This window comes from Alligator mississippiensis, chromosome 11 (assembly GCF_030867095.1).
Source record: "Alligator mississippiensis isolate rAllMis1 chromosome 11, rAllMis1, whole genome shotgun sequence".
Taxonomy (NCBI): Eukaryota; Metazoa; Chordata; order Crocodylia; family Alligatoridae; genus Alligator; species Alligator mississippiensis.
Window position 1 is genome coordinate 20,166,986 of NC_081834.1, and position 19,890 is coordinate 20,186,875.

Sequence of the window (19,890 nt, forward strand, 5' to 3'; positions counted from 1 at the left end):
TCTAATTGACTGAAAATTACTGACTCTTGCTTATTCCTCTCATGGGTCCCTTTACACCCAGGCTGAGGGAGACAGACCCTCACCTGACCTTTGTCTTGTTTCTTTCTCTGTCTCCTCCTGAAAATACCCAAATAAGAAGAGAACCATTGTCAGGTATAGGCTCTAAGATGCACTCACATTATATGCACCTACTATTTCAGCTCTTTCTGAAGTGACCTGATAGCTCACCAAGCCCTGTCCCCACTTCAGATAGAGGCTTCTAACATGCCATGTTCCTGGTATTATGCATTTCTTGACATTCAAGTAAAGGGCAAGCAAAGAATTATAGCCAGAGTGTCTAGGTCAGTTATGGCTCTGCTCTTTAATGTGGCTGTGTAAAGAAGCCAAACCTAGCTGCAGAGGCCCAAAAAAGAATTACGCAGGCGGAGGGGACTTCCTGGATGGTGAATCATACCCAAACTGCGCATCTTGGTCCCATCTGTCCTTCTGGTGTGGGAAATGGTGGATAAGGTGGGATGTGCTGCCACAACAGTCAACCACTGGTTTAAAGGTTCATTAAGAAGCCTCATTTGGTGGAATTTAAAGGCACCTGTTAATCACAATGGGGGCTATGGCTAAGCCTGAGAATGAGGAAGCCAGAGTTACTTCTCTAATGACCTCCTTAACTTAAAAGCTGTCTTAACTTGAAATCAGGAAACATAAGATGTCAGAGCAATGGAGAGTGTGTATTTCTTTTTCTTTCATTTTTTCCAGTTGTCCATGTCAACGTTGTTGTTGTTAGTATTATTTATGACAGTGCTTCATACAGTACTGGTGCAATGCGACATGCCCACAAAAATGCATAAGTAAAAGATAAAAGACAGGATGCACTGAATGATCAGGGGTAGCGTTTTATCAGGCATAGCTTCTTTTTGTCAGTTCTCATTTTTATGTGGTAGTTATGTGGAAATGAGATATGGGTGATATGAATTGGAGTTTATAGGCTCCTGGACAGAACTTGAATGAGGAGAGAGCGAAACCCAGGCACACTGGAATTGCCAGACCATTTACCATTTTTTATGTGGGCTGATACAGAAAAAGACGATGTAGACGTGAGGGAGAGAGGAATAAATGGGTGGAATCACTGACGGAAGGGCTCCAAGTGTGTCAGGTTTCTTTCTTTTTTTAAAACATATCTCTTGGGCAGAGCTATGGAGAACACTGAAAGCAAGGATGAGAAGTTTAACCTGGATGTTATGCCAGAGGGAGCCAATGGAGTGATGCAGTCCACTTATTTGAATGGCTGGTGAACTTTACTGATATATAAGCACAGTCCAGGGACAGTACATGATGAATAGGTATTTTTTATATTTAACCTGTTTAATTATTTAAATAATGTGAAATGTTTCTATTGGCCTGAGCCAGAAGGGAAGAAGTATCATAACCATGCATTTTGCCTCACCGTATTGTAGCATGAAATATGGCCACACTTTTACCGTCTCCACATTCCAGTCAGAACCTACTAGGGAGAGAGATTTCTGAGATAACTATTATTTAAAAATAAAGAACAAGATCTATCCAACTTGGTTCCAGATGCGATCTATGGAGCCCTGTTTTTATAAAGCATTTTAAATCTAATGCCAGTACTTCAGCTACTTACTGATGTCAATGTAAAAATATGCTTTATTACAACTAGAGACAGAAAGGACTGTGAGAGGTTAAGTTAGGCTAGCTGCAACTAACAGAATGCAGTGGAAGAAGTGTTGGTATCAGAGTGTTTATAGAATTTGTCCTTAAATAACAGGATTGTTTAGATTTAAGGTCAATTTAAAAAATATCCTCTGTACTTTTACTATTTATGTTATACTGCTATAATTTACTGAAGGATAAAAGAAAATACTTCCCACTCATTTTAACAGAGAGAATGGTGGCAAATCAGTTGTAGACTTCTGTTGTAGAAGCCTGCTGGGCCTGAGACCTGAGCCACCAATGTGCATTAGAATGATTCTGCTATTCTTACTTCAGTTGATTACAGTGCGCTCTGTTATAAAGGGTGGAGACACTTGGTTGCTCTCCAAAGAAAGTGAGTAATAATTGACCTAATGTACAGAGCACATGAATAACATATTCTTTTGGTAAGAAATTTATGTTTTACAGGGTGTGCTAGAGTTCACATCCCTTTTTCACATCTTCCAAAAGATTTTAAAATACTCAGCTGCTCTATTAAATTTCTAATGCAACAAAGACTCAAATGCAAAGTATGCATTAGATAAAGCCCTTGAGTTGAGTCCAAACTCTAAAAAATCTTCTAATCTGGCTTGAAAACAGCTGTTTAGGATTTTCAGATAGAAATGACAACATCCCTCAGCCTATCTTGCTGATGTCCACATCAGTCTCAAATTAGGATGAGTTTCTCTTTGTTACTTTGATAAGTTTTTCTGCTGATATAAATGTTCAGCTGTCCTCCAGACAAACTAGGATTGATACCCTGGCCCTATTGAACTCAGTGAGAGTTTTGCCACTGACTTAAGTGGGACAAGATTTTATCCCAGGTGCCTTGATTTGTTCAGATGACTCAAGTTGGCTTTAACTCTTTCATTGCCATTCCTTGAGTATATTTAGGACAGTGCTTGTTGACACATTCCTGTCAGTACCACTGCATTTTCATGTGAGTCATTTTCATGCATGCAGTTTTTATTTTCCAGTATAATCCAGTACAATATTATGGACCAACTCTGCAGTAAATAATGTGAGGTAAAATGGAATTCCTATTGCATTCAAAGAAATTCCAAAAGAATTCAAGATGGTTAACATTATTACAATGGACGTCAAAAGAAATAATGATTTGCCACTTACTGTAAAACACTGCCAACCCCCCCCCCCCTTCCCCCCCCCAGGCGTGGCTTCATGACTTCATGCAGCTCTTCATTTTTTCATATCCAGAGGCTAGACTCTTACATGCATTTCACAAAGGAAAGAATTGGTTGTATATAATAACACATGGGTAGTTTTTTAGGCTTGGATGTAGAAATCCTATATTGTCAAGGGAAATGAATCCTGGACAGAGCTCATCTTTGACTATGGCTTTAATCCAAAGTCCACCGAAGTCAAAGGGGCTCTGAATGACTTCAGTTGGCTTTGAATCAGACCCAATAGTTGACAGTCAGTTTATGTGAGCCAAATTCTGAGAGAGGGTGTGAGGGTGTTGAGGAAGTAATTTGTTCTGTGAGCAGGCACCTGCACATTTGTGACAGTAATTTTAGATAACAATAAGAAGTATTTAAAAATATGAAATCATTTTAGCAAGGAAGTCTTTTTTTCTGTAGGTGCAGGATGGCTGAATGGGGAATATCATTACTTACATTTTGGATCTTTTAATGTTATGGGTAATAGAGATATTTTATTAAAATGGTGGAAAAATACATAAATAATGCAGAATCTACTCTTTCTTTTGGGCCTTATATCCTTCTCTTGGAAACCAGGCCTGTTTGGGGTGTTCATATATTTTAGAAATAGGTGTTTATTAGATATTGGCATCTTGGAGGACACCTGGAGGAATGTCAGAATACAGTATGCATGTTCCCATTAACCCCTAATGAAAAGAAAATAGCCCATTAAGGTTTCTTACTATAAACTTCACTTGCTTTGGATCAGATTAGAGCTTTTCATATACAAGACTTATGAAATATCATCCAGTGAAATTAGCACAGGATCTGGTTTGCAATTATGCTGCATACACAAAGTGGAATTCTGTGTGTATATAAGGCACCCACAGGTGCCAGGAGCAGAACATGTCATGCATGCTGTGTTAGATTCTCGCAAGGAAGAGTATGATGATCACATAAAAATGCACTCAGTCTCTGTGGTTCCATCCTGCCCTACCTCTTTCATGAAAAATAAATAAAATAATTTTGTGGTAGTGTTGGAGTGATGTGGCCATTATGGTCCAGGAAATATGTGATAAACAAGGATTTTTGTGGGTGATATCTTTTATTGTGCCACCTGTGGCGGGGAAGGGGGGATAGACTTAGATAATCTTTTGAGTGCATTCTTCAAGTTTTAAGGAAAAAAGACATGAAGAAGAATGCACTGCATTTGAAAGTTTGTCTGTGTTTCCCAAGCATGCAATTGATTCAATAAAAAGATGTCACCCACATAAATCTTTGCCACTTTCAAGGTCATTTTAAGGAACAGAGTAACTATATTTTGAGCAGCTGATTAAAAGCCCAATTTCTGTTTTCTAATTAAATGAATAAGAAAAAAATTAGTGTTCCTGCCAGGCAAGAGTTCCAATCTAGTTGTTATCTCATTGCAAAGATTTGGGATAAATTACATTATCTTTATGATTTAGGCTACAGTACATACATTGTAATAAATATTTCACATGTAAGAGCATCTTAACCACTCCAAGCGTATTTTATTTTATCACACTTAATAATTTTTAAGGCTTCTAAAGACATTATTCTATTGCTAATTTATTAGATATATGGCATGAAAACTGAGGCTTAATTATTAAAATTAGGGTTCATTATAGTCCCTAAACCACACTCCTAACAGGAATGATGGGGGTAACAGACATATTTTATAGGAAGTCATCATTCATGCTTTTGGATATGGTGCAACCTAACTGATAAATGGGAAGATAATTTCCTCTGCCACTGAAGTGCCCAAATTATGGGCTTTCTGGTGTTTCATGAGAAGATTTTTTGGATTTTTTTTTCCCCTGAGCCACTTAAATCTTTTCTCACAGTGCTGATGTAGAGGCAGCTGTGACTTTGGGCACTAGTCAAAATAGTCTGTTCTGCTGTTAACATTCTTGGAGTGATGTGTATATATCTGTGGTCACCTCAATCCCAAAATGTGTCCCTTCTATTAAAAATGAAAAGAAAATGTTTCCTATTTTTTTCAAGTACAAGCTTAAATTGGCGCTCTGTCTGCTAAACCTTGCAGTTTAGGAAAATGTCAGTGCTACCACAGAGGATTTTTTAACTGTATTGTACTGTTTTCTGTATGTTTTGCCCTCTTTAACTCTGCTGTTAACAGTTCTGGTTTACCATTGGTTAACTCTATTTTGTTTTCCTTTTTACCCCCTCTCCTTCTGTCACTGATGGGAAGTCACCAGGTTTGGTACATCAGGTAACTTAAATATTTTCTTACCTTAAATCCCAGATAAAAAATTGGCTTCTAGAAGGCATAATATCCAGTCTCTCAGCTGTGACTCTTTATTGGCTGAAGGGGGTGAGAGAGTTGGATCTGAATATAACAGGTTCCCAGCTACTAAACACTGTGGGCTTAATTCAAAGTCCATTGAAGTTAATAGAAAAAGATTCACATCAACTTTAATAGGCTGTGGATCAGACTTTTTATCCAAAAGGAAATGACGCCTTAAACGCAGTGATTTCAGTCGCGGAGTTACCTTGTTTCTGTTTATTTTGTGATTCCTGCTTTCTTAATGGGAACATCTGTTATCTCACTATATGCCTCACACCTATGCCAAATTGCAACAGACAGACTTTTCTAAAGGGTACAGATAGACAAGGAAACAAGGGAGATTTACCACTATCATATCTTGAAATGGAGTTTTTTATACTTTGTTTTTAAATGTTTATTTTATTTTTTAAAAAGGTCTGTATTGCCTTTTCATGATTAAAAAGAAATTAGAAAGCGTTCAGACTTTTGCCCTTTGAATTTCACTTTTTATTTGCTGTTTCCAAAGCATTTAAGAAGGGTATATGCTTCAGTTGGCTTTGAATCACCTTAGTGTTGCATAGAAAGTGAAATGGGTTTCTCATGGTTCTGCATTGGTTTAGTAGCAGAGGTAGGAATAAAACTCAGATCTTTGAAATAAGATGATACTAGCTACTAAAGTTCTCAAAGGATAAATATTTGTGGGGGGAAGGCTATCTTTGTTCCCTTGTTGAACAATTACTCTCTTGATGCTAATGGATTTATAAGATATTATAACTCAAGATCTTTAGTTGATATGTAATGCAACATTAAAGGGGAACAGTCTTTCATTACATTTTTGTACATTGCAGTTTTTTCAGTTTGAGGATAGAATAGTTATTGGTTCAGCCTCCTCTGACAGAGACAGTTGTATTGGTCAAAGTGTGTCTTATACCAATAGTTTATTCCTAGAAATAGGTAAAATCAGCATGACTGTTTGGTGTGTATGGAATGCATTACAATCAGTATAAAACATATTTATAGCAATATAACCATATCCACGCTATGGTTGGGGTTACATTGATTTTAACTGCTTTTGGGTTAAAAAAAACCCTTTGCAAAATAGTTATATCTGTATGAAAACAGGCACTAGTCCTTGGCTTTTCTTGTTACAGTCCAGTCCCAAACAGTATTAGGTTGGTCACCAGCCAGTTTTCCCTAACATCGTTTTTATACACCTGATAGCCATGCATGAGATTGGAGCAATGTAAGCTAACTACAGAATTCCTTAGCACTTATGTGGTCAGTATTATGGTGGGCATTTTCATAATTTGGAATAAGAAACAAATGCAGCGGCCAGTTGGAGATGACCAGAACTCTAGACGATAAGGTGCACTGTTACTGTAATTGCACCTGCATATATACTGATAGTACTGGTTTTAAGTATCTGTGTATTAACAATCAGATCTGAGTTGTTGGAGCTGTGCACTTTAATATAATGTGTCAGCCATCATCCATGCCATATGTATATGTGGTTTGAGGCTTGTATGATTTTTATTAATGGCATATTCGTATGCTTTCATTGTTTTAAAATATATATTTATGTGAGAACTGAAGTGTTTCAAATCCATTTAAAATCTCTAGTTTTCCGTTTTCTTGGTGATTTACTGCATTTTGTGTGTTTGAGGTGGGTAGGTGGGGGATTATGTAGTTTTAAGGCATATGTCAACACGGCAGCTGGATTAAACTATTCCTGATGTAGTTTTCAGTCCATTAACTCTTACTTCATTTGACTGTTTGTTTTTGGTGTAGTTTTATTTTCCCTGCTGGAAGACTATGACAATGAACTATGAGAATAATATCAGGGCAGAACATTTGGACTGTATCATCTTGAGAAAATTAGGCCAAAAAGAATGAGAAAATCAACTGTGTACAGATGGTAAAGGTCTTTTTGGAAAATATGAGGTTAATAGCTGTAATTTATGTAACTTTGTTTATTCATATGTGGTCGCCTAGTGCTAGCTAGTACAGGATATTTCAGAGAAAAATGCCAGATGAGATATTCTAGTCCATTATGTCAATGAGCCACTCATCATAGTGTAGTAAAATTTTCATGCTTTTCTTGAATCTTTCTGCTGGTCAAAGTGTGGATTGAGCCCTGCCTTTTCCTTCCCCTCTCTACAAACCACATCACTTAAGGCAGGTCACTGTGCTCCCAGAGTGGAACCGAGACTTGTTGGATTTAACTTACTATTCAGATTCTCATCTTAGCTGGCTGGCTTTGTTTGGCTGGCCGTTCTCTCTTAGCTGGCTGGCTGGGCTTCCTTTTTAACTAGTTGGTTGGCTGGCTTTTCCTGGCAGACTTCTCTCTCCTGGTTGGCTGGCCCTTCTCTCTGAAGCTGCTTGGCCCTTCAACCCTCCCACCCCCCAACCTTTTCCTTCGTTGGTCTCCTCATCCCATTGTTCCTCTCTTCACTCTCATCTACTACCTTCCCACTTGCTGTATTAGCTTTGATCCATCCCTTCCCTTTCTGCCGTTACATCTCTATCCTTTGTTCTTTCTGGCTTTATTTCCTTCTTATCCCTGTTTTCTTCATACCTGTCCTCTAACGTCTTTCCTCTCCTGCCTTTCCCCTGAACATAGCCCTATGGTTCTTACCCCAGAACTGCTACCATGCCATTTCATGCACTGAGAACTAACTTAATAACAATTTTAATTTAAAAAGGACAAGATACTGTTACTACTGCTTTGTATGGGAGAGTAGAGATGGTGTTATTTTGGTGGCTTTTGCAAATTGTTTTGTTCGTTTTTTCCTTTGTTATAGGCCTTTATTTTTCATGAGTGTCGTGGCTGTTTGAGTCCTAGACAGTAATGCATTTGATAAAAAAAACTCTGTTAAGGTATTGTGTTATGTCACATATTTTTTTCCCCATCTTTGTGGATGATCCAGTATAGGTCTGTCCTTTATAATCAACTTCCATCTCCCCCAGGATTCTTTTAGCAATGGCACAGCTCACTGTTTTGGACATCACAATTATAAGTGTGGTCTCAAAAACACTTCATTATGCCAGTGTGGAACAAGGGGGAGGGGGAGCTGTGATGACAATGATGGGAAAGGAAGTACAGGCAAAATACATAGTAGTTAAATAGAAATATGCTGAAGAACCTGGTATTTAAAAAAAAATGTCCCTGATTGAAAGAAGGGGTTGAATTACATAGATGGTTCCTTTTCCATTTATTTCAAACTCATTTGTTTTTCACTTGTTACTCAGGCAAAGCTCCTACTTGGTATGTGATTAAGGACTGCAGCCCTTTGTAGCTGTGTCCTAAAAGTCACTTGACCTCTGGCTGAAAGCTCCATAAATCCAGTCAATACTCTCTAGCCCTCTTTTCTTCCAATTTGCTTTCTAACCCCTTTTTTTTTATCTTTTTCCCCCCAGCATTGCCTGTACTACCTTTCCCCAATATATGCTCCTTATTCTCAATACGTTAGTGATATAATGAGTAACAATAATTAAGGCACTGGTCCTTAAAGACAAATCTATTGGGAAAAGCCTCTTATTTCCCCCTAATGTGTTCATTTTCCTCTTGTTTGAGAAGTATGAATCTCATAGGCATTATCCCCATGCATCAACACATTGCTTTGCAGGAATACCATACCACATACCCTGCTCAAGAAAGATTCTGATATTTCATGGATTGTATATTTCATATATGCCCTGATTAGGTACATTTCTGTGTAAAAATTGTTCATGGAATCTATTGAGTTGGAAAATTAATTAGACTGTCTAATTGACTGCACATGAATTCCTCTGTGGAATGTGTTCTATTGCTGAAACTCTTGCACAACACAGAAACCTTCAAGAAGTAATTCCTATGGGCTTTGACTAGAAGCTGAAAACCAACCGTGCATAGAAAGTTAGAGGTTCTTAGCAAGAAAAAGGTTTACTTGGAAGTTATTATTTTTATTACAGTAGGGTCCAGAGATCAAGGCTGAGATTGGTGCCACATTTGTGCCAAGAACTATAGAAACTCAGACCTCTGCCCCAAAGATCTTACAGTTTAAATAGACCAAACCAATAAGGGCCTGCTGGTAAAGGAAGTGGTATTTACCCAATGTTATAGATGGATAACTGAAGCACAGAAAGTTTAAGTCACTTGTCTAAGGGCACACCGGAAATTTGAAGCAGTCTGGAATTTGACCCAGGCCTCTGAGCCCAGCCAAGTGTCTTAACCACAAGACTCTTTTTCCTTTTCAGGACATCAGTGGAGAAAGTCAGCCAGTTTGTGTTTTCTAGCTTATTAGATGCTGCATTTGGTAGAACTGTGAGCTGATACATGTACATTAGACAGGTGTTTGGAGCTCAGTTTCTGCAGATGCTTTTACCTGTGGGGAGGAGTGAAGTATAACTCGGACGGTACTCCAAGATGTACCCCCTCTCCAATTGAAGGGATCAGAGCAGGTGCACAAGCGATGTGGGAGGTGTAGGGACCTTCCTTCCCCTATAGAGCAGAGCTAGACCACCAATGGGGACTCAACCACATACCTTTTAATGAGAAAAACAGTAGTGGGAACATAACATGTATAAACCATGGGGTACAGGGGACACTACAACACTCTGAGGGGGCAGGATTCAATAAAGGTTAGGCACTTACAATCATACGCATCATATTCATCCAGTTGACAAAAGACAGGTTTAACAAAATATAAAACACAAACAGCAGAACAAACAATACTGGTTGGCAAAATATAAAATGCACAAAATACAAAATGTCAAACAACAAGAAATATAAGGCCTAGGTACCTGGAGGGGGGGAGGAGAGGAAAGAGGGAAAACGCAATGACCCCTTTCCACTGCAACAAGAATTTCTCCCTGCCACTTCACTAACCCCAATTCATCCCAGCTGGGACTTGACCTTGGATTTCCCATGTGGTAGGGAGAAACTCTACTACACAGCCACCAGTGCAGGTACTGCTCCAATCTGCTAGGGGTTTTGACCTTCCAAGAGCCCCTGTCTTATGTCAAGCTTCCTGGCCTCTTGCTGGAGCTAAGGAACCTCTCCTGCTGGCTGCAGCCTCTTGTAGGGGGATCCTGGAGCCCAGCTAGGGAGCCTCTCCTGCTGGCCGCATGCTGTGCTGCTGAGGGTCCCACTGCTGCCTGCAGGTCCCACTCCTTCAGGTTCTTCTGGGGCAACTGCTCCCGCCCTGCTGGGCCAGCTCTTGCCAGCTCTTTGAAACTCCTTCCTCGTGGTCCCTCCCTTGTCTTCCCGGGGTCAACTGCGCTGCTGCTTTTATCCCCCTCCAGGTGACCCAAGGGGCCAATCAGGGGACACAGAGGGTGAGTCTTTGGGGCCTGATTGGTGAGGAAAGGGAATTCCAAGCCCTCAGTCCTCTTTTACCCTTTCAAAACCCCTGAGCCAAATCATTACCAGTGAGCCTGTCACAGAAGTAACAGCTTTGTAAAGTTTACATGACATGCTGCCATCTATAAATGGGTTAGAGAAGAGGCCATGAATCATACATTTAACCATGGTAAATTTAATATACTACCAAGGATTTATATGTATTTTAAATTCACTCTTCCCTCCTATGTTTTCAAGTAAGTTTTGTTTTAAATATCTGCTCTTGCTCATTTATCTTGGTGTATTAGCTGTGATGCATCCTGACTGGTTAAATAGTATGTTATATCTTGTTATGTTGCCCTGGAAAAAGAGGGCAGGTGGGGAGGCATATTAAGGCTCCCACTACTCAAGTGGTAAGTACTTCCTCACTGGGAGTTGGTGAGGTTTGCAGCAGATTGGCTTATACCTGGGTGATTCTAAACAACAGTAAAAGGATTTCTAGGGTTTTTTTCTTCAATGTGATAAGATTCTATTTATATCTGCAATATCTTAGTAAAACCAAAGCTTTTATTTAAGTAACTTGCACCCCAACTAATGCAGAGATAATGAAATAGGGGAAACAGTTTTCCCATGTATTTCTTCTATTTCAATAGGAATCACATGTTTTTGTGTGAAAGTAATACTATTATGCTTAAGAATGCAAAGAATGAACAGAACTCTGAAGTTCATGGCACTGTAGTAATTAACTTTTAGCTGACAACCTGGTTCATTTCATGAGCCCCAGGTCTCTTTCCGCCCCCCTCACTTCCCTTCTGTTCCTCCCCTCCCCCTACCCCCCCAAAAAAAAAGAAAAAGAAAAAGGGTTCCTATTTATTTGTTCTCATTGATATGGATTCTGGGAGCACCACTGTTCTGGAACAACTTCTTGACTTCATTAGTTCCAGATGTTCTACATATTTACATTGATACATTTAAATGATCGTCATGGCAACAAATAAAAAGTTCAGCTTTGAAGGAGCTCTTGGAACACACAGTGTGAAGGTGAGAGAAGACTTATTTTTCAGCCAGGGGATGTCCAAAATAACTACCTTGGAATCTTCCAATACTGTACTTTGAATAATGTAAAGTACCACTCAGTACAAATTAAGGTTTCCAAGACTTTTACACTATTCCCCAGGGAGAGTTAATTCGTAAAATACAACTTGTATTTGTCATTTTACAGTTGAGCCAGTATGAACCGTATTTTCAAAAAGAGCCTTTTGTTTAGGGTGGATTTGGGTTTTTTTGTTTGGGGGAGGGAGGTGTTGAGACAATTCTGGTTGCATCACATGAAATTCTGTCCCACTGAAGCCTGATGGGTGCTTGGCTTTTGGCTTATAATTAGTGCAGGGATTTCATTCAGATTTCTAAAGATGAGTATTTTAAAAACTGGTGCATCCCAAATTACTAGGGCCTTTTAAAAATCTGTGTCTATATCAGTCATCTATAACAACTGTAATTGTTAGGATATGAAAAAAAATACAGTGCCAGTTAACCCATACAGTGATTGGGTCTCAAAATTTACTGGCACCAGATATGGGTCAAATGGAGTCTTGGAAACTAACTTGCCATCAGAAGGTAGATGAGCTGATGTTTATGAATGCTTAGCTCAATAATAGTTTCGTAGTTGGTAGGGTCAGAAGGGACCTGAGCAGATCATCAAGTCCCACCCCCTGCCATGGCAGGAAAGAGTACTGGGGTCAAATGATCCCGGCTAGGTGTTCATCCAGCCTCCTTTTAAAGACCCCCAGGGTAGGAGCAAGCACCACTTCCCTTGGAAGTTGGTTCCAGATCCTAGCCTCCCTGACAGTGAAGTAGCGCCTCCTGATATCTAGCCTGAATCTACCCTCTGCCAGCTTGTGACCGTTATTTCTTGTCACTCCTGGTAGTGCTCGGGGGAGCAGGGACTCTCCCAATGCTTGCTGGTCCCCCCTGACTAGTTTGTAACCGACCACTAGATCCCCCCCTCAGCCTTCTCTTGTGGAGGCTGAACAGGATCAGGTCCCTTAGCCTCTCCTTGTAGGGCCTGCCCTGCCTCGTCATGCGGGTGGCCCTCCTCTGGACTCTCTTCATGTTGTCCACATCCCTCCTGAAGTGCGGTGCCCAGAACTAGATGCAGTACTCCAACTGCGGCCTGACCAGTGCTGCATAGAGGGGGAGGATCACCTCCTTGGACCTGCTTGAGATGCATCTGTGGATGCATGACAAGGTACGGTTGGCCTTACTGACCGCGTCCCCACACTGTCAGCCCATGTTCATTTTGGCATCAATAATGACTCCAAGATCCTTTTCTGCCTCTGCACTGACGAGAAGTGAGTTCCCCAGCCTGTAGGTATGCTGCTGGTTCTTCCCCCCCAGGTGCAGTACCTTGCACTTATCAGTGCTGAAACTCATCCTGTTCTCATCCGCCCACCCTGGTAACCTGTCTAGGCCTGATTGCAGCCTGTCCCTCTCCTCTAGCGTGCCCACTTCTCCCCACATCTTAGTGTCATCTGTGAATTTGAATGGTGCTTTTTACACCGCTGTCCAGGTTGCTGATGAAGATGTTGAACACAGCAGGCCTGAGGACCGAGCCCTAGGGGACCCCACTGCCCACATCCCTCCAGGTCGAATAAGACCTGTCCACCACCACTCTCTGGGTGCGGCCCTCCAGCCAACTAGTGACCCATCTGACTGTGTAGGTGTCAATGACACAGTCCCCTAGTTTTTTAATGAGAATGGGGTGAGAGACAGTGTTGAAGGCCTTCCTAAAGTCCAGAAGGACTACGTCCACTGCTACCCCTGAGTCTAAGGATTTTGTGACCTGGTCATAGAAGGCCACCAGGTTGGTCTGACAGGACCTGCCTCTAATGAACCCATGTTAGTTGCCCCTAAGCATAATCTCCCCTGTTGGCCCCTCGCGGACATGCGTCAGGATAATTCTCTCTAAAAGCTTACCCAGGACTGAGGTAAGACTGACTGGCCTATAGTTTCCTGGGTCCTCCTTTCTCCCTTTTTTGAAAATGGGAACCACATTGGCCCTTTTCCAGTCCTCTGGCACCATGCCAGAGCACCATGAGTTCTCTTAAAGCTGTGCCAGGGGTCCTGCAATGACCTCTGCTAATTCCCTCAGCACTCTGGGGTGGAGATCATCAGGACCTGCTGATTTAAATATGTCCAGTCCCTCCAGAAGTTCCCAGACTAGTTCCTCACTGACTCTAGGCCTGGGTGCGCCTCCCTTGGGTCCTACGGGGTCTTGGTGAGGGGGGTGACCTGGTCCCTGCTCAGAAAAATGGAGGCAAAGAAATTGTTAAACAGGTTACCTTTGCTGTCTGGTGTGACGACCAGATATCCGAGTGTGTCCTGCAGAGGCCCCACATTACCCAGTACCTTCTTTTTGCCCCCTATGTATTTAAAAAAGGAGTTCTTGCTACCTGGATCATGGACAACTAGTCCCAGTTCCATCTCCGCCTTGGCCTTCCTGACTGCCCCCCTACAGCCCTGAGCAACCGAGGTATAGTCCTCCCTGGTGATGGCCCCTCCCTTCCATTGGGTGTACGCCTCCTTTTTAGCTAGGAAATGTTCCCATATGCTTTTGGTGAGCCATGGGGGCTTTTGCGCCCTCTTGCCCCCTTTGATCCATGTTGGGATTACCTCCCTTTGGGCTTGGAGGATTGTCTCCTTAAGGAATGACCACTCTTCTTGGACACCCGACTCCCCTCCCATCTGGGACCTCAGTGCCTCCCCGACTATTCTCCTTACCTCATTGAAATCCACCCTCCTGAAGTCCAGGGCTGTTGCCTTGCTGCAGGCCTTTGCCACCTTGCGCTGGATGGTGAATTCCAGCAGGCGATGATCACTGTCCCCCAGGTGGTCGAGCACCCACAGACCCCTCACCAGGTCGTCGCCCATGGCCAGGACCAGATCCAACAAGGCGTCTCCCTTGGTGGGGCTGTGCACCTCCTGGGTTAGGTGGAGGTCCTGTATTTTGGCTAGGAGCCTACGTGAGTGGTCAGACTTGGCTGACTGCTCTTCCCAGCAGATGTCTGGAAAGTTCAGGTCACCCATGATGACTGTGTCCTTTGACCTAACTACCTCCGTGAGCTGACTTAAGAATTCCTGGTCTAGCTCTAGTTAAGAGCTCCCGGTCTAGTTTTACTGTACTTGTTAAATTAGAGACACATCCAGAGAGCTAGCATAAAAGAAAAGCAAATTACATCATCACAAATGGAAATTTTCAACAATATGCTAAGAATGTAGAAATGTTGATATATTGAGTAAAAGCAAGAAGCCTGCCATTTTTATCTATCATATACATTAAAAATCCTAAAACTTAAGGAAGACTTGTCATTCCACTTGAAACAATACCTCAGGTTTAAAAAAAACACTGAAAACCTGTGGTCTTTATTAACCTGCTACCCAGAGAGTTCAGTAAAACCCTTCCCCTAGATTAGCTTACATTTAAGGATAAAATTTGACTCCTAAATAGGTAACTGCCTGTGGCCAGGGATTCTGATTTTTGTTTTTTTCCTGATGTAAGATTTTTTTGGCTAGCTTGGTATCTGATTACTACTTAGGAAAAAAATGATTTTATCTTTTAATTTAATGACAACTACATCAACGTGCGTTGAAATCAGTTGTTTCTCTGTGCATTCTATGCTGTCAGTAGCGCAATTTAGTGTTTCAGAGAATATTATCAGGCAACACAAAAACACATGAAGAAATATACCCGTTACTATATTTATTGGATACATGAATTAATTTCATACCTTTTTCTCATACTTTCATAGTTTCTAGGGTTGGAAGGGACCTGAATAGATTGTCAAGTTCGACCCCCTGCCCTGGGCAGGAACAACTGCTGGGATCATAATACCCCATCCAGATATCTATCCAACCTCCTTTTGAAGATCCCCAAGTTAGGGGAGAGCACCACCTCCCTTGGGAGCCCATTCCAGAGCCTGGCAGCTCTCATTGTAAAGTAATGTCTCCTGATATCAAGCCTGAACCTGCTCTCAATCAATTTGTGGCTGTTATTCCTTGTTATCCCAGGCGGTGCCCGGGGAAACAGAGCCTCACCTATTTTCTGCCTGCCCCCCACCTCGCGAGTTTATAGACGGCCACCAGATCCCCTCTCAGTCTTCTCTTGTGGAGGCTGAATAGATTCAGGCCCTTTAGTCTATCTTCATAGGGCCTGGCCTGCTGCCCCCTGACCATGTGAATGGCCCTCCTCTGGACCCTCTCAAGGCTAGCCACATCCCTTTTGAAATGCTGTGCCTAGAACTGGATGCACTACTCCAACTGCGACCTGACCAGCGCCACATAGAGGGGAAGGATCACCTCCCTGGACCTGCTTGTGATGCATCTGTAGATGCACGACAATGTGCTGTTAGCTTTACTGACCGCTTCCTCGCATCGGCGGCTCATGTCCATCCTGGAGTCAACAATGACTCCAAGATCCCTTCCAGCCCCTGTGTTGTTGAGAAGGGTGTTCCCCAGCTTATAGGTATGTTGCAGGTTCCTTCTCCCTAGATGCAGCACCTTGCACTTGTCTGCGTTGAATTCCATCCTATTCTCATCCGCCCATCTCTGTACCCTGTGTAGATCTAGCTGGATTCTGTCCCTCCCCTCCAGTGTGCCTACTTCTCCCCACATCTTGGTGTCATCATTGAATTTGGACAGCGTGCTTTCCACGCCCACCTCCAAGTCACTGATAAAGATGTTGAATAGCACAGGCCCCAGGACTGAGCCCTGGGGAACTCCACTGCCCACATTCCTGCAGGTCAAAAACGACCCATCCACCACCACTCTCTGGGTGCGACCATCCAGCCAATTTGCCATCCATCTGACTGTGTAGGCCGCAGTTGCCTAGTTTTTTTATGAGAATGGGGTGAGAAACAGTTTCATCAGATCTCAGTGTCAATAGTAATGAACTTTGAATGTCACCTGTGTGCTATTATAATATACATTAATTGCAAAATACTTGAACTATGAGCTCCAGCTTTGATTTCAAGTTACACTCTTGTGAATACAGAATGGATACATCTACACAAGATGTTTACTGCAGTTCCCTAATTAGCTCCATGGTAAAATCTCAGCGGGCACAGTTACATGTGCACTTTAATGCACAGTAGCCTATTTTTACTGTGCATTAAAGCATTGCATCAAAAACCATGCTAATTCACTAATGGACAGTAAAAATAGGCTACTGCACATTAAGCGTCACTAAAAAAGCATGCGCTTTACTACTGTGCATTAGGGCAGACTAATGTGCATTTATTTAACAGAGGTACTAAATTTAATGTGCAGTAGCAAAAGTACATTAGTGAATATGTAGATGCACCCAGCATCTACACAGGCGGCCCTATTAGGTCACAGTAAATTAATAATACCTCCATAGGTTAGTACTTGTCAACACAAGTACTATCCTATGGCAGTGTTATTTGGTGCTCTGCAATGCACATGTTGGGGCTGGCTGGGGCACAAGGGTGCTTTGGTGCAGGAACGGCCTGCTGGCTAGCCCTGCAATGAAGCACCCTTGTGCCTGAGCCACTCCCTCCACAGCATGCTGAGTCAAGTTGGAGCAGCCCTAGGCTGGCATGCTGACCCCCGCCCAGGCCCTTTGCCAACCGGGGCTGCCCCAACCTGGCTAAACATGCTGCACTCCTAGGCACACGTGTAAACACGGCACCCGGGAAGAATAAACTGTCACGAACTGCATTTTGCAACTGAGTGTATTCAGTAGAATTAATTTCACATGTAGATGCACCCAAAAAGACTGCTGATGTCAGTGAAGTTTCTCAGATTAGCACCAGTTAGATTGAGATTGTGAGACATGGTGGAAGAGTGATTGGATTTATGCCAAAGGCTGTTTGGCCCCCAGCTGACCCAGCTGTTAGTGTTTGCCTGTTTCTTTGGGCTGGGGAGACAAAGGTGGCCAGACAAAGTGCTAACCGCATCACTTCCTAATGTGTCAATGGCTGAAGGAACTGGTGGACATAGTCTTTCTGGACTTTAGGAAGGCCTTCAACACTGTCTCTCACCCCATTGTCGTTAAAAAATTAGGAGATTGTGGTGTTGCTGCCTACATAGTCATATGGTTTGCCAATTGGCTGGAGGGCCACACCCAGAGAGTGGTGATGGACGGGTCATTTTTGACCTGGAGGGATGTGGGCAGTGGGGTCCCCCAGGGCTCGGTCCTCGGACCCGCACTGTTCAACATCATCATCAGCAACTTGGACCAGGGGATGAAAAGCACCTTGTTCAGATTCACAGATGACACTAAGATGTGTCGAGAAGTGGGCATGCTAGAAGGGAGGGACAGGGTGCAATTGGATCTGGACAGGTTACAGGGGTAGACGGATGAGAATAAGATGGGATTCAATACTGACAAGTGCAGGATACTGCACATAGGGAGAAAGAACCAGCAGCATACCTACAGGCTGGGGAACTCCCTTCTCATCATCACAGAGGCCAAAAAGGATCTTGGAATCATTATAGACTCCAAGATGAACATGGGCCGCCAATGTGGGGACGCAGTCAATAGGCTAACCGCACCTTGTCATGTATCCACAGATGCATCACAGCCAGGGCCAAGGAGGTGATCCTCCCCGTGTATGCGACATTGGTCAGGCCGCAACTGGAGTACTGCATCCAGTTCTGGGCACCGCACTTCAGGAGGGATGTGGACGACATGGAGAGGGCCCAGAGGAGGGCCACCCGCATGATATGGGGGCAGTGGGGCAGGCCCTACGAGAAGAGGCTACGAGACCTGAGTCTGTTCAGCCTCCACAAGAGAAGGCTGAGAGGGGATCTGGTGGCCATCTATAAACTGGCCAAGGGGGACCAGCAGGCAATGGGAGAGTCCCTGTTCCCCCAAGCACTACTGGGAGTAACAAGGAATAACGGTCACAAGCTGGCAGAGGGTAGATTTAGGCTAGATATCAAGATGCACTACTTCACAGTCAGGGCGGCTAGGATCTAGAAACAACTTCCAACGGAAGTGGTGCTTGCTCCTACTCTGGGGGTCTTTAAAAGGAGGCTAGATAGACACCTTGCCGGAGTTGTTTGACCCCAGCACTCTTTCCTGCCCGTGACAGGGGGTCCCTTCTGACCCTACCAACTATGAAACTATGGTATTTCTTACTTATACTAGCCAATTGGCCTACCTAACCACTGGAGGAACTCTGGACTTTGACTGTGACCTTTTAATTGAGATTCTGGTTTTACCATGTAACACAAGCTGTTGTAGAGTGTTCCTGTTAAATAAGTGCTGTTTCACCAGTGTTTTGTGTATCACAGAAGTGACTGGGATGCTAGTGTACTTTTCAGGTTAAATTTGCAAGATGTGGACCTGAGACTTTTTGAGTTGTCTAGTGCACAAAGCATACAAAGTAATTATTAAGAAGATAACACAAAATATTGTATATAGTTTATTGTTGTCTTCAAATAGGTCTTTTTGTGCTTTTGGCCAATCAGCTATAGAACAAAATGATGTATTACTATCTTGAACAAAAGAATAACTGTATTACTTACAGCCATGGTAATTTTGAAGTCTGAATAATGAGGCACTCTAAACTTCCAGGAAATTTAAATATATGACTAAACAAAAATATTGCAGAGGCTAAGATCTGCATGTGAAAATCTTTGTAAGTGCTATGGAGGGTTGAGCTGCTGTATGTGAGAGAGTCCACACGCCAATATAAGCTTCATGCCCTTCACATCTGCATAAATGAACCTTTTCCAGAGGCATAATTTCCCATAGGTGCTGATGCTGTTCTCTCATGGTAAAAAAGGAGAGGATTTTCTTCTCATGAGCCATCTATTTCTTGGCAGCCATTATTAGGGGTAAGGAGAGGCTGGCAGTTGCTCTTATTACATTGTTAGGGTCCTGCCAGAAGTTTAGAAGTTGAGTCAGTACCACAAAAGCTACATATATTTCAACCCCCTTCGCACCCTGTACGCTCCCCAGGCCCTTCTTTTACTGAACTTGCTACTGTCACCTTAAATTATTGCATCTGAACTACAGATATTTTAATTTCTTTTCCACTATTCCTCTTGTATGTTTGCTTTTTGTATGTCACTTATCTTGAATATTGAAGATGGCTAGTACCCTTCTCCTCACCTTCCCTTTTATGTATAACTCTTCATATTTCTGGGCTGGGTCTGTCCCTAATGTAGTGCAGTTGTGTTTGGCTTCATAAAGGGTTGATAAGGATTATTTATATTTAAAACAAAAATTGAAGATAACATTCCTATTTGCAATATAGCTTACAATCCCAACCCCCTTTTTAAAAAAGGGGAAAGTATCCCTTTAAATTGTGGATGTTAGAGACCGTGTAAAAGCATTTCTTCCCTTAGTATGATATGTTTTTTTTCCCCTGGTT

The 19,890-nt window shown here is 42.4% G+C and overlaps 1 protein-coding gene across 3 annotated transcripts in view; it reads left to right on the top strand.

The window, feature by feature from the left end:
• The window catches only part of FBN1 (fibrillin 1), a 241,146-nt gene that overhangs the window by 56,445 nt on the left and 164,811 nt on the right, over positions 1-19,890 (top strand). For 2 of the 3 annotated variants that reach the window (XM_059714655.1, XM_059714657.1), the window contains exon 7: positions 5,095-5,115. The exons of the other annotated variant lie outside the window; for it this stretch is intronic. In XM_059714655.1, the coding sequence (XP_059570638.1) occupies positions 5,095-5,115 (21 nt within the window). The remainder of the gene's footprint in view (positions 1-5,094; positions 5,116-19,890) is intronic. 3 annotated transcript variants of the gene reach the window in all.